Consider the following 14897-nt stretch of genomic DNA (forward strand, 5'->3'; position numbering starts at 1 on the left):
GCATTGGTATACACTTGTTCTAAAACTCTACATAGGCACCGATGACTGCCTTTCCTTGCACCAAAATCAAACCATACCAGGTGGTTGACCTCCAAAAAGGACACCCAACGTCCTTATCATGACTCCAAACGTCCGGCCTGTCACAGGTCTATGTGCCGATTGCGCAATCCGTCGACGCAATCCATCTATGTGCAATGCAATGCCGCAGTGATAGAAAAGAAAGGAAAGTTGGTAAGCGTTTGCCAGCATGCTGTCAATGTAGAAAAAATGTCCCGTATCATACTCAAACGCCGAAGCTCAATGCGAGCTGTATGCCGAAGTCGAGATGCGAGTCGAATCGAAGAAGAGTGTTGTTGTTCTGATGAAATGAGGGTATCACGGTCAGCGGATTATAATTATGATCCTGTCCAGGGGTGTTGTCGTAATGTAGGTAGGTGCCCTGGGCAATGCAACCTGTCGTTCTTTGTTGGCCAGATTGACTTTTTGCTGCCGTCTGAATCGAAACGGGCCCGTGCCATTTCAGCCGAAGGGCAGCTATTGGGAACAGGCTGGGATGTCCCGGGTTGAACAAATGCGTGAAATGAGCTGTAAATGGGCTTTGATCCATCCTCGAGCTTTTTGCAACTGCCAGAATCATCCGAACCCGTCATGTCATGAGGCGAGAGGTTATTGGGAGTGCCTCTGGTCGTATCGTGTCGTCGTGCTCGGCAGTTCCGAGGGCACTTCATGTTGAAGGGATCCAGACGAGCTCAATGACACCGTCGATCTTGCTCATCGGCTCGCCATCCTCCTCCACCCACCGCTCGTCGTCCTTCCGACGAGTGTAGACTTGAAGTACGGATCCATCCTCCTGTACGTGGGCCTCTTGTAATTCCCAGGCAATCTTGCGACCGGTCTTGTGCAAAGATCTGCGCTGGGGACCGAACATGTAGTCCAAGTTCCAGCCAATGTCATCCGGGGCAGGAGTAAAGGTGCGTTCCATCTGATCCAGGTTGAAGTCGATACCCTGGGGGTAGTGGGCAACGCTGAAACCGTTGGCGATGATGAAGTCGTCAGCAGTAATGAAACGCTGGTAGGCGCAATCCTCTCCACAAGCGTGTCCGACCTTGGCAGACTGGAGGGGCTTGGCGTAATGCCAACCGCCGCCCTTGTAGTGGTGCAAGCTCAAGGGCTTGATACCAGACTCGTAAAAGCCGGCTGGGTCGCCGTACAAGTCCAGTTGCCAGAGCTCCCAAATGTTGGTCAGACGAACTTCAGTATTTTCGTAAATACACTTGCGAAGAAGGATGTCGCCCTGAGGGCCCCAACCTGAATTAGCCTCCTTGATCTTGGTCTCCGTCTTGCAAGACTCGTAGAGCTGGTTAATGGCAGCTGCGAGAGGAACGCTGAGGAAGACACCAGCACCGCCGAACGCCTGGGAGCCGTGGCGATGAATGGCGTTGACGTCCTCGGAAAGGGTTCCGATGTAGAGAGGGTCGAGATGGTCGAAGGTAGCAAACTTGTCAATCAGACCGTGCATGCTGGGGAAAAAGGTGTCATCGTCGCAAGTGACGAGCCACTTTCTGGTCTTCCTCTCTGGATGGTTGTACAGATAAGGCACCAGGGTGAGGTACCGAACAGCCATCTCCATGGAGGGGTCAGAATGGGCGACGTCGGCGTCAATTCCAACTCTCTTCAGCCTGTCGCTAGCGTCCTTCAACTCAGCGTCGCTAGCGTCAAGAAGTAACAGCAAAAGCTTGCCGCCATTGGACTTTCCGTTGCTGTCGGTAAGCCAGTGAGCCCATTCCTTGATCGGGCTTGTCTTGGGGTCGTTGAAACGCTTGTAAGTAGTAGAAACAGCGAACATGAAGTCGGAGGCGTTGACAGTGGAAGGATAGGAAGACTGTGTGACAGGGACATCCAGGGGCTCGTGGCACTCCTCAGGAGCGTACGACTTTGTGATGTCGACAGTCTTGAACTTCTTGGGGAGGAACTCCTGATCCAAAACAGTGTAACCCTTGCGTTGGATGGGCTTGCGGCTAAATCTGACGTAGCGCTTGAAGTAGTGAATCTTCTCGGAAAGGCCATACTTGTCCTTGAGGGTCTTGATGTGGTCGGTATTGATATCGCAGTTCATGACGTGGCTCGAGGAGGGAGCGGGCTCGGCGGGGATCTTTTCGGAAAGCGACGAGGAACCGTGCGACTTGACGGGGTCCAGGGGCTGCTGATGCGTGATTGATGACTTGACGCCGGCGCCCGTCTTCATGATGCGGCCGCGAACGTCGATGGCATCGTTCCTGAGGGTGAGGGCCATGACGATGAGGACGACGACTGCAAAAAGCAGCGTTCTCGTGAGTGGGTTACGCATGCTGCAGACGCGATGCGGATTGGGCAGCTTAGCTCCCATTGTCCGAATAAAAACTGATAGTTGTTTTTCGTCCAGCTTGACGGTTGTGAGTGGGTGTCGTCCTTGAGAGGCGGGGGGAGGTGAGGTATACACAATCGCTGGTGAGAGCAGCCAAGAGATGCCGACCAAGCTATACTCTGAATGATGAACAGAGAATAATGACAGCAGCAGTAGTTCGGACGATGTAGCTCCACGGGCCAAGAGGTCTCAAAACGGTCGGGAAAGGCGTCAAGGCGAGAACCGCATAGGAAAAGACGTAAACGTAGATACTAAAGATAGTAGCTAGCAGTGCTGTTATTGTTGCTGAGCGAGTGACACGATCATAGGACCGGCAAGTGATCGGGAAGACGTGGACGACGACAACAACGAGTGAGATTTGTGGTCGGGAGCGGGATCGGAATCTCTGCCGCTAGAAAACGAAGACGCAGACAGACAGACTGGCGATCCAGGTTTCGTCGTGAGCTGGAGAGACGAAGAAGAAGGAAAGGAGTAGGAGGGGAAGGGTGGGAGATGAGGGAAGAAGAGGTAGAAGAGGTCTGGAAGAAGGAAAAGAGGGTCTTGGCGGATAGGTAGTGCTGCGTAGGGGAAGCAAAGGCGTACGAATAGTGCGCCGATGTGAACGGGAGGCCAGGCTAGGGCAATTAGGAGAAAGACAGGTCCCAGTTTGCAAGGACCTCGAAGACGTATTCGTGGATAGCAGCGAAGAAGAGGAGACTCCGGTACGGCGTAGAGTGACGGGGGGGTGGTGGGAATTTCCTAGGGTTGGCTGTCAGGGGGTGTGGGAATTGGAATGGGAGAGGAAGAGAGAGTGATGGAGCCAGCGAAAAGAGCAGGGGGCGTGTGGATGAACCAAGTGCGCGATCCTCGAGGGTACTTGGGGGGGAGAAAGACTGTGTGGCAGTATTTCGTACGGATCTGGAGTGAGGACAGGGAAAACGTGGGCACTGGCAGACTGGGAATACACTGAAAGGGACGTGAGAAAAAAAGAAGGAAGCAGAAAGGGCAGTCTGTTTCTGTAGGGAGCTGTAGAAGAGAGACAGGTAATCAGTTGCCCACTTCTAAGGGGAAATAAGGTACGGATACTCTTTTACTCTGTCAGGTACGGGATTGAATCAAAAAAAAAAAAAAAAAATACTGTGTAGGAACGGATAGAGAAAGAAGAAGCAGACGGGCCAGGTTTGGTTGGTGCGGCCGGGGCCTTGGATTGATGAATCGACACACTTGGGAGAAGACGTGGGAACGCGGGTGGGATGGTTGATTGGAATTAAATTGGGCGTACAGGGGTAGCCTGCCATGTTGAAGAAAGACGATGGTCCTTGCCGCCCATCGCTTCCACACAGAGAGAAGCGATGGACGGTTTCCTCTCCGTACAAGATTGACGGTAAGGTGTGGTACGGTAAAATACCGTCCAAACAATGCGCGCGTGTGTGTGTGTATCCGTATGTGCGCGAACAAGGGAATCAGGAGAAGAACAAGATGGGAAATAGGGGACGGGCGCTTCAGCTGCCTCCTGCCTCGGACGACCTAGGACGGAATGTCAACAAACCGACGTTGAATACTTGAGCCGTCTCAGCCACAATTTCCCAAGCGCTAGTTGACGACGATAACGGATAACGAGCCGCTGCCAGTGTCACCGCCGCCACCGCCACCGGCTGCCAGTGCCGACCTAGGTACTTCGTACACTACGAAGTAAGGTACCTACACAGACTCCCGTCTATAACAAAAAGACCATGCTCCTGCTCTTAGACGAGCCATATCAAGAAAGGGAAGGGCACGAATAGGAGGGACTGCGAGGCGAAAAAGAATGAGAGAGAGATTCTGCGCGCTGCAGTGACAGCCAGTAGTCACAGAGTGGGAGAGACCATTGCTGAGCATAGGCCGGCAGGGCCAAAGGCAAGGTGCAGGGGAACCTGGGACGGTACCTTGGCGCGGAAACGGGACCTGCAGCTTGCGTCTTGCATGGGAATTTACAACCGTGTTGGAGGTTGACGAGTGCGGATGGGGGACCGAGTCGAGCTTACTCTCGAATTCACGAAACGAGTGTTGGACTTGAGGCTGCTTGATCAAATCAGAACGAAAGCTGCTTGCTGCTGGACGAGACAGAAACCGCGTGATCTTGTCTCCAGACTCCAGTGTCTCCGTCTCCCTTTTTTTTTTTTTCTTTTTTTTTTTTTTGTGCTTTGGGTGCACACGTACACGCGGCAGCATGGAACACGCAGAAGCAACATGAGTCCGGTCTGATGTTGCTTGCTGCAGTCGTTGCTTCTCCCCATGGCACGAAGCGGATGTCCTCGTCATTTCATCTCATCTTATCGCGCCCCGAGACTGACCTCAATCATCTCCGCCAGCCTTCCAGGGTTTCGCATCGTAGCGGGATGGATAGGTAGGGAGAGCCCTGAGAAGCCGCCGAAACCAAGACCTACACAGTAAAATGCTGTGAGTCTGTGAGTCTGTGAGTATCAGTAGCAGTGACAGTGAGCGAGCTGCGTGTTGGGTGGGGCGGCACTGTGAGAAAGAAGGGGGAACTTGAAAATTGATGGATCACGGCTCATGGGTCGACAACTGGAAAGACATGGGGAGGTGGGAGAGGTCCAGCCCGCGCGACCAGGGATGGGGAAAGAATCAAAAAATTTGACTGGCCAGGACCGGCAAAGCACGAGGGGGGCACCATACTGGGTAGGAAAGAGGGGTGTGCAGATAGACTCAGGTGGGGGCCGAGGGTGGAGTGCACGCCGGGATGTCCAGTACGTACCTTCACAGCCTCCCCGGTATGCAGCCGTGCTGCTCTACACAGTAAGGTAAGGTATCCTGCGGCCTGCCTCTACCTAGGTAGGAGTCCCATCTCAGTAACCAGTCGCGAGTGTGCTCTGCGTTATCGCTCGCCATATCCAGCTGACAGTCTGGCGAGATCACGAATCTATTTGCTAGAATATGCATCTTGTCGACGACGGTGCGGCACCAAGACGGCAAGGACCCAACAGTCCCATCTGCTGGGCACGGCATCTGGCAGACCTGTCAACCGTGCCGAGAACGCTGGGCGCTGTATGCGGAGGCGCTATCGTGGATAAGACGGCACTGCTCCTGCTCATGATGATGATAACGACCTCCATGCTTGGAAACCTGGCAGAGAACGTGAGTGACGACGTCAGCTATCAACCAACATTCGACACTGTGTCAACGGACAATCGCCTTGTCAACGCCAAAAGAATGGCACGAAACATACATCAAATACCTTCGGCCCCCCGAGCGCGGTTACGTGGCAGAAGGCGCCAAAGAGCGTGCTAACGCTTAGGTAGAGGTCGGCCGATCTGCTCTTTGACTTTCAATTGACATTCCCGTCAAGACGGCGCTACCAACGGGCTCCTGTTCCTGACTTGCGTATCGAGCCCGGCGCCAGCTGCAAGCCACAAGCTTCCAAGCTGAGGGAGAACGCCGGCCCACTGTCCCTCTCCGCTGGGATTCAGCGCCGAGTCGCCTGTGGATGGGCGCTAATTAGTGTCCAGATTGCAGACGGGCTAGGGCAGATTTGGGCGAATTCGCAAGCGGTGGGCGTTCATTAGTAAGGCCATTTGCATGATTGTTAACTTTCCCTCCCTCTGGCGTGTATGTGAGTGGCAGTTGAGTATTCGGCCTTATCAGATAGTGGGCTGTTAGACGGGCAGTGTTTGAGCGTGCCCTGCATGAGCGGAGGAAAAGGCGAAATGAGAGCCAAATGCAAGTTGAGTGCGAGGCAATAAGGTACGACTCAAAAACGAAAAGTAATGACGAAATGTTCATCCGTATCAGTCTATCAAAGTTCACCATAAGGTACTGGGGGATGAGAGGATCCTGAATCATGTGATCCATGCCTCCTCTCACAGACCACCAGATTTAATCGCCATCTTCAGATGTTCAATCTCGCCGCTCTGCCAAGTCTGTAAACGTGCTCGAGGCAGTAGCACGCGATTGGAAGGTCCGCGGTTGCACGCTGCCAATACAACTATGGAAGTAGAAAATCATAATGAGCACCGCCATGATTGGTCAAGATAGCACCTTCTGTCTGTCCCTTTTTTCAGGTCCTCAGGGGTTCCTGCTTCGTTTTGGAGGGGTGTAAAGATAGCGCGTGTCTGTTCTGCACCCTCCCTCCCTCTCCTTCCTTCCTTTCTTCCCAGTCCGAACCAAAAAAAAAAACTTGGGAAGGGACCATCCACCAAAGATGATCTAGGAAGGCGACAAGCCAAGGAACCCAAACTCTACCTTCCGAGCCCACCGAAATGACCGCGCATCGCCAAGTACCGCTCCCGTACCCGCGAACCACCTGCAATCTCTCGCCTTCCCATGTGCCGAGCGACCCCAATCTTAATTATTTCCCTCCACCCACCTCCATCTGCATACCGTCCAAATTTCGTCAATTTGCTGCTGCGAAGCCATTCAGGCCAACCCCTTCCACTCGAGTCTATCCGTACGGATACCCGAATCGCGCATCCTCGTCTCCGTTCCAATTCATATCGCAGTGCGGCTCCCAATCGGGTCTTTCTGAATTAGACTGCTCATGGCATCATCGCAAACCCTTCCCAAGGGTTCCCAAAGGCCGGCCGAACGCGGTCCATTTTCGGATAGTGACAGATTTGACGGTCGAGGCCCTAAGGATCAAACGTGACGTCGGTTCAATACGGATACAGCAGACAATGACTTGGCAACTTGGCCCGTGGATTTTCTCCATTTGGCGGATGATATTGCACGGCTCGGACAACTCTATTCGCTACTCAATCTATATACCACGCTGCTGATCATCGTCGATTCGCCTCAATCCCAGACCAGCCGTTTCCGACTTCGGTCAGCCGAGAGAATACATGATGGGTATCTCTCTTTTGGTCAATATCAAGAAACAAATGGTGTCTCCTGCGGAGTTGTTTCCGTACGGCTACATCAGCTACGGATAGATGGCAGGAAAAGAACCCCTCCACGGAGACCGGATGGCCCTATCATCAATTCGCGCCGAGTCGCCGCCTCTGCCACCAAAACCCGTGACGCCGGTTCAGCCTGCATCGCCATCGTCATCGGCCCTTCTGAACCCGCTCTGTTGTGCACTGTACTCTGGGCCGCCTGGTTCCATCCGCTGCAGCGCAATTTACACGAGCTGGATGGCATTGCCCTACGGATGCAGCGTCTTTCCCGAGTCCTGACTTGGGTTTGCGTGGTTGCCACTGAGAACTTTGCACGCTTCATACAGTGTACCCGCTAATACATGAGCACAGCCTGTTCTGGTGCCACTGTTTCCTGCCATCCGCCGCCTGCGCAGTATTACTCCGAATGAAACCCTCCGTTTGCTAGAAATCAAGATGCATACGACAGAAGAGTTACTATTTTTTGCACCACGAGAAAAACGGGCCGCCTTACGCGTCGTCACTCCCAACCGGACGGCCCAGCTTGCACCATCGCCTCCACCAAGGTGGCCAAATAGCTGCGCACTTGGCCACGCTTTCTCCTTTGGCGGCTGGTCCTAGAGGCCACAAACAGCTGGTGTCTTCAAAGCATTGTTACGCATTTGCCGCGATCCGAAATAATAGTTGCTAACCGCGCTTCTTCCAGAAGGTTGCCGCCCTGGGGAGGCTCAGCAAATCTTCAGCAATCGCCCTTGTTGCTCCTACGTATTCGTACAAACAGTCTACAGTCCCTTTCAGCGTCCTCAACGGTCACAGAACCACCTGGAGTCTGGAGCACTAAGAAGCCAAAGAGCCAATCCCATGTTCCAATCGGTTGAGATCGACGTCGACGAAAGACGGGAGGCGCTGCTTTCAAGCCAATGTCCTCTCTGGCTAAACAACTGCTTCGGGTACCCTGCGGTGCCTGCGACATAACGGTCCTAAAACGGACTGAAGGCTGGCTGAAAAGGGTCCGCCGTTCAATGGACTGTTACCCTGCAACAAATCATTTCTCGAGTCCATGCATCCTAGGGACCTAGACACCCCCAACTTACAGTGACGCTTCCCGATTCAGGGATTGTGCCGGCGCCGTTTGATTCCTTTCTGCTTCGACGAAACATGACGCGGATCCTGCTGCGAACCGCGGCCGATCAGCATTTCTCTGACAACAGACACGCATTCTTTGTTCCCCTTTCAAGCCATGGTGGCATGCACGCATGGTGGTGAAGCTCAACCGTCCAGCCACCCATTCCCAAACCACGGCGGGTGCTTGGAGCGGCAGCTGGCCCAGTCCATCAGACTTTCGGTTCGACGCCGTGAACCTTAGCCAACATACTTTCCAGCCTTCCACTGCATGCCCTGACAAGCGGGAAGCGCAGAGTCAAAAGTTGGGCAAAAGTCAATTGCGCCAGCTCTCCCCGGCCAGTCAAGACAAACATTTGGACTTGGCGATGAGCTTAATCGTCGAGAAATCGCAAATCTTTAGATGACGGCTGCACCGGCGAACCGGTCCCAACCGCGTGTCAATCGTGCAACGGACACAGAGTACACCCTGAAGCCCAGGGCGAAGGAAAGAGAGAAAAACGGGGAGCATTACTGGACACGGTCGATCGACCTGCCCATCCCACCGCACCTGCAGAGCCCATTCAATTGACCCGACACGGCCTGACAGATCTGTTACCCATCAATACAGCGCCAGTTTCCAGTGACTGTTTCCTTGGCGTGGGGATATCAGATGAAGAAGGGGTTGTGGGCAGTTGGAGTTTGGACTTTGCAGAGGCACACAGGCAAAAATAGGGGGTAACTGGGGGCTCTTAACCGCCGGCGAAAGGCCGAAGCAAGCAACAAGAAGACTTAACCTCTGACGAAGGCCCAGAAAGCATTGTTGCCAAACGTCAAAAGGCGCAGAGAGACCTGCACATCCCAGGCCGTCTCATCGTCGTGGAGTCGATGACGTCCTCAGCACAACCTTGCACACCAAATCCAGTCGTCAAGCTACTCCACCAGCTCATGGATCCGGTCACCACGACTCACGAGTTCCACGCAGACTGAGAACTCTGGAATTTCGCTAGCGAACCCGAGGACTCAGAACAGGGCATGACTCCCGCGATTCGAGCTTGCGGCTTTGGCGAGACAAGCAAAGTCCAGACGGTCGTCACAAATGTGATGCACCGCCTTGCTGGTTGTGAACTGGAATGTCGGAACCGAACAAAAAATTAAACTGCCGGTGTGGGTAGTCTAACAGACCTACCTTGAGGAATAGAGCATCTGGTACGGAGCCTAGCTCACGTCTAAAAGCACCCGAGGACCAGCCGTCCGTCAATCACCGCTGCTAATTTGGATCCAAGACAATTCGCACAACGAACGTCGTCTGAATTGTGTCAAAAGTTACCTGATGAACCCCTGCGGATCACCCAACTGATCCGTTTCACATCGCTTGAGGATCGCCCTGCTCGATATGGCTATTCCCTACAACAATATCCAGCCCGTTGGTCAACTTCCAACCAGTGACAAGCACCAGGCACCATTCAGCGCTGGCGACGGCTCTGGATTAATTGTCACTGATCTAATGGATGCCACGATGCTAAACCTCTAACCACGCGGGACCGCACGGGAGCCGGCCGGCAGTTGGACCGTGGGCCCCTGGGCTACGCCGCACCAACGTCTATCACTCTCCATACGGCCTGTCGGCTGCCATAGTGCAAGGGGTTATTTGGCGTATATCATGATCTGCTTTCTTCTCTCCGCTTATCTCAGTGGCTCGACCAAAGGCCGTCTAGGGGCCGTAGCCTGCAGGCTCTATCTCCATTAGACCTCCGTTTCAATCCTTCTTGTCTGCTGTAGCGCCTCGTTGGCTCACAAGCAGAAGCTTGAAGGTACGCATTCCAAAGTCCCAACAGATGCTGGAAGTCCAAACTTGCTCCTTCAACAATCATCACTTCATCTCGACCTGACTTATTGATTGGGCCTCATTTTCTTTGCCCATCCCCGCACTTGACCCGCCTGCATGATCTCCCGTGCTCAGTGCGATGGCATGGCGGCTCTCAATCTGAGGGGGGCTCAGAACCAACCATTGCTTTTTTTGCTTCCCTTGCCGGCCGCAACAATAGTATATGTTTCTTTCCGATAAGACCATGCGTCCCTTTGGTTCGGGAAGGCCCTGTGAATCGAACTAGGGCTAGCGTGCGGATGCAGCCAGCCAGACATGGCTTGCAATCGTGTCTGTGAAGCGTCCGGCGCATGTGTACTTGGATGCAAGATGAAGCCACACAAGCATGACAGTTCATTCGACGCTCGAGACGATGAACGACTTGGTAGAAGCCAGTCAAAGCCCTTACTTACTCTCCCCCTGCGTGTTCATCAAATTGGGGTTTGCTGTTTCGCCAAGTTACCTCCCTACTTTGCACTCCAATACTCATCTCCAACGATCATCAAATGAGAAATCTCGTGATTTTTCTAGACCGAAATGTCAAGGGTGAAGGAACAGTCTCTTGCTTGCTGTCTGCTTTGCTTGTCTCTCCAGGTTTGCAGGCTACCGCACTTTCGACATACAAAGGTAAGAGAAAAAAAGTTATATATACACGAGAGCGCAGCAAACACACAACAAACAGTCCGCGGGCTTTCAATAGGCAGACATGTACCTATCTCTCGTCCTACCAGAGTCCCGCAGCGGCACCAGCCGGACGTTAGCCATATCATACCTTAGAAAGCTGGCTTTTTCCTTCCTTTCTTTTTCTCTCGCTTTTGCTCTGTTTGTGTGCGTGTGTTCCTCTTCCCGTGTCTGAGTCTCCTACCCTCCCGTGCACTTGTCACCCTTTCCATCTGGTGTGTGGAACTTGGGAGTGCAGTTAGGCAAGCAAAATGCACCTATGTCGACGCTGTGTGACTCCGGTGGATGTGTGACCCGGGAGGATGTATGGCCGACAGGAGGCGAGTCGAGGTAAGGCAAGGCACGCTCTTGACAAGCGTGACAGAGCGTGAGAAAAGACTCACAAGGTTGCCTAAAGGAGTGGCGCGTTGGCCGGGGTTGGTTTGTTCTCTGGCGCGTCTGCGTGGCTTTTCTTCCATTTTGTTCTGGTGTTTCGAGGATGGGGAAGACTTACGATGTGTGAGGAGTTTTGTCATTATGTTTCTGTTCTGTCCTTTCCCTTCTGGCCATGAGATGCGACTTGTGGATCATGGATCGAGGGTATGGGGGACGATGAAGTATGATTGAGGCAAAACGGAAATGTCACAAACTCGTAAGTCACTGTTGCGAGTCATAGGTGTACGGGAGTTTGATGTTGATGGATATCTTGATTCGAATTCATCTATGCTAAGCTTAAAGCATGCCAACCACTAAAAACGCCCACGGGGATATCTCTCTGGCCCTTTGCGAACACTCTTCTTTCCTGTACAAACTCACAGTTATTTGCCCTCGCTCCCTCTTTACTGGTAGTGACCCTTGTGATCACCGACACCAGGCCGCGCCACGCCATCATCCACGTAGCCCGGAAGCTGCTCCTCACGGCTCAGACCGCCCGAGGCGACGGGGCCACCCTGGCCGGGCGGATGCGAACCAAGCGGGCCGCCGGCATCTTGATGGCCGTACTGCGGCTGTTGGCCATAGGCCGGCTGCTGCTGCTGGTGAGGAGGAATCGCTCCAGGCGGGGCCTGCTGGCCGGGCGTCGCCTGAGGCAGGTGGACCTCAGGGAGAGCCTGCTGCTGCTCCGCGGTGCGGAGAGCCTCGTAGAGCGGGTGGGCGCCGGCGGGCCACATGCCGTTGGGACCTTGGGGCGGCACCTGACCCTTTACGATCTGGTCCACGGTGACCTTTTGTCCGTAGAACGCGGCGTTGGCGTCCTTGCGCTCCGTGACGACGGTACCGTCGACCTGGATGCCGGCGTAGAAGCCGCGGGACTTAACGTAGGAGAAGACAGGCTTGAGCGAGGTGCTGCTGCTCCTGCGCTTCTTGTCCTTCTCGTCGGGTTTGAGCTTGCCGTCCTCGGCGGACTTGGCGTCCGTAACGTGGTCGTTTGCGTTCTTGTCCTTGGGATCGGGGTTCTTGCCGCCAAAGGAGGCGCCGACGTCCATGACGCCTCCGGCGCCGTAGGGGCCGGCCACGACGGCGACGTCTGGACCGAGACTGACGCGGGTGGACATGAAGGCGGCGAGGGCGGCGGGGCTGTTGATGACGCAGACGCAGTCGTAGATGTCCACGCCGATCATGAAGCCGGCGCCGAGGGCATGGACCTGGATGCCTGAGGGCGGGGACCAGGAGCCGTCGGGCAGGCGGGCGATGAGGATGCCGGAGCCGGTGGCGCCGGAGAACTGGAAGCCTACGCGGGCGGTGGTGAAGATGGCGAGGCCGACGGCCTTGTTGATGACCTTTGAGGGGATTTTGACGATGGCCTTGGATTCCTTGCGGGCCTTTTCCTTGTTGGGCGTCGTGGGGCGCGAGCCGGTGGCTTCGGCGTGCTTGCCGGGCTCGAGATGCTCGCCCGTCTGAGGAGGCACATCGGATGTGATTCCTTCCTCTGTGAGATGGTGCGTTAGCCGTGTGCTCAATGGGGTATTTATGGTTGGGGCTGTGGTTCGAGGGCACTTACTGCAGAAGCTCTTGAGGATCTTGGCCGCCTTGTCGCACTCTCTATCCATGGTGGTGGGTAGGAAGCTCTGCGAGCCCATCTTGTTGGCGAGGGCGTTGATGGGCACGGCAGCCTTCATGCCCATCTGGGAGAGGCGCTCACCCCATCCGCGCTTCTCCTTGTGGTTGGGATCGGTAGCAGGTGCGATGTACGCAGCATGTGCGGCAGCCGGGTCGGTGTAAGGACCGCTCTGGGTATGGCTCGGTGCTGCCGTGCCCGGAGGTCCCTCGAACTGCTGTTGTGAGTAGTGGTGGCCGGCGCCGTGGTCTGCGGGGTTGTAAGGAGCTTGCTGGCTCGGCGTCTGTGTGTATGACTGCTGCTGCTGGGGGACGGAGCTGCCGGCGGCATATTGCTGCTGCTGGGGAGCATGTGTGAACTGCGGCTGGTTGGTGGGGGGAGGACCCGGGGGCGGAGGAGGGAAGTGTTGCTGCTCGTGGCCGGGGCCGGCGGCGCTCTTCTGGTCCGGGTTGTACTGCTGCTGCTCATGCCCAGAGGTGTACTGAGGAGGCTGCTGTTGGTTGTTGTCGCCGGTGGGAGGAGGAGGGTAGAGCTGCTGCTCCGGTTGAATGGGAGGCTTCTCCGGGTTGGTGCCAGACATTATTGGAGGCGTCTTTCGTTGATGACTGATTAGATTCGGGTTGATGAGATAAAAATGTTGAAGTAGCAATGCAAGAAGGCGATGCAATTGCTTAGTTGGTAGCTCTTGGGGATGGGGGTATCTTGAGGTGGTAGTATGAAGGAGAAAAGGGAGCCGATGAGGAGAGAATCGCTGTGCGTTTGTTCCTTTTGTAGGTCTGGAGTTTGATGGAGCTCTACGGCAAGACCGATGGAAGTTTGATGAATTCTGCTGGGCGTAATGTGGCGTATACTGTCGTCAACGTGGATATCGTAGGCGTGTGAGGCTGAGCTCCTGGTAGCTTGTGGTCCAGAAAACGGGGTAAGGTGTAGATATTCTGCAGAGAGGCCTCTCAATGCAGACGGGGGAGAGTCATGTCATCGTTTGCCAGCTCACCACCACCAAGCCAAGCAGCAACAGCTCATACCTTGCACAGCGTGGGCGCCGTACGAGAGGGGAAACTTGGAGGGGCACCGGGGACACCAGGAAACGTCATGATGTGGCTGATGCACAGGGATGGCGGGGACCGACGGCAGCGCTGGCGGCAGAGGCGTGTGGCTGCGCAGTTGGCTAACGCAGAGCGACGGGGCCGACGGTCCGACTCTTTACCAAAGACCCTTTTGATCGTATTACTTAAGCCATCAAGGTCCACCTTACCTAAGCAGTGCAAGGTAATTTCGCTTCCTCACCTTAGGTAAGCAAATTCCACAGGTGAGGGTAGTGAGCCTCTATACGGTGTATTATGTAAGCAGAGCAAGGGCATGAAGGAGGCGTGGGAGGTCTCCATCTTTCTCACTCTCCCCCACCTCTTTTTCCCCAACGACCCAACCTTATTCCCCAGCGATTGCGGGTACGGAGTATGGACACACACTATTGCCACGATTGCCAAGCGCTGTCACCTCGGTCGACTTTGAATTCGTTTGACAGCTTCGCATTCGCGATGACGGCTAAACTTACACTTGCTGCGACATCTGACGCGTCGGCCTGCCGTCGTCATGCTGGATGCTTTGCGCAGAAGATGGCTGTCTGCCAGTCGGGTCCGAATCAAACCAAGCGAAAGAGGAAACGGGGGAACACGAGTGACTAAATAAGCTGTCAAGTGTCCGGACCTCGACGGACTTGGCCTTTTCGGCGAAAGAGACGCCCGCCCACCCACCCACCAGTACCGTTGGATTGATTAGTCGGGAATCAACACTCGGTGATCGGACCCCGAAACACCATGGCTTTTTTTGTTCCCGTTCTCGCCATGTCATTCCGTTGCAACATTGCGACAGTCGAGAAGCTTCCAAGACGAAGTTTATTATACGACATGCTTGGTTCTTATGACATTTTGTTGCGTTTCCAGTTCGCACCGCCGGTTCATT

The 14897-nt window shown here is 54.6% G+C and overlaps 2 protein-coding genes across 2 annotated transcripts; both read right to left on the reverse strand.

The window, feature by feature from the left end:
* Window positions 1-724: 724 nt before the first annotated feature.
* On the reverse strand, window positions 725-2293 carry BDZ83DRAFT_584641 (uncharacterized protein; the record flags this gene model as incomplete). The annotated part of the gene is made up of 1 exon (XM_060505778.1): window positions 725-2293. One exon carries the CDS (start codon window positions 2291-2293, stop codon window positions 725-727), a length of 1569 nt encoding a protein of 522 aa, XP_060361761.1.
* A 9425-nt stretch (window positions 2294-11718) lies between these two features.
* BDZ83DRAFT_584710 (uncharacterized protein) lies at window positions 11719-13515 on the reverse strand (the record flags this gene model as incomplete). The annotated part of the gene is made up of 2 exons (XM_060505786.1): window positions 11719-12806; window positions 12879-13515. 2 exons carry the CDS (start codon window positions 13513-13515, stop codon window positions 11719-11721), a joined length of 1725 nt encoding a protein of 574 aa, XP_060361762.1.
* Between the last annotated feature and the right edge of the window lie 1382 nt (window positions 13516-14897).

The sequence above is a fragment of the Colletotrichum acutatum genome, assembly GCF_030867785.1.
Source record: "Colletotrichum acutatum strain CBS 112980 chromosome Unknown BDZ83scaffold_91, whole genome shotgun sequence".
NCBI lineage: Eukaryota > Fungi > Ascomycota > Sordariomycetes > Glomerellales > Glomerellaceae > Colletotrichum > Colletotrichum acutatum.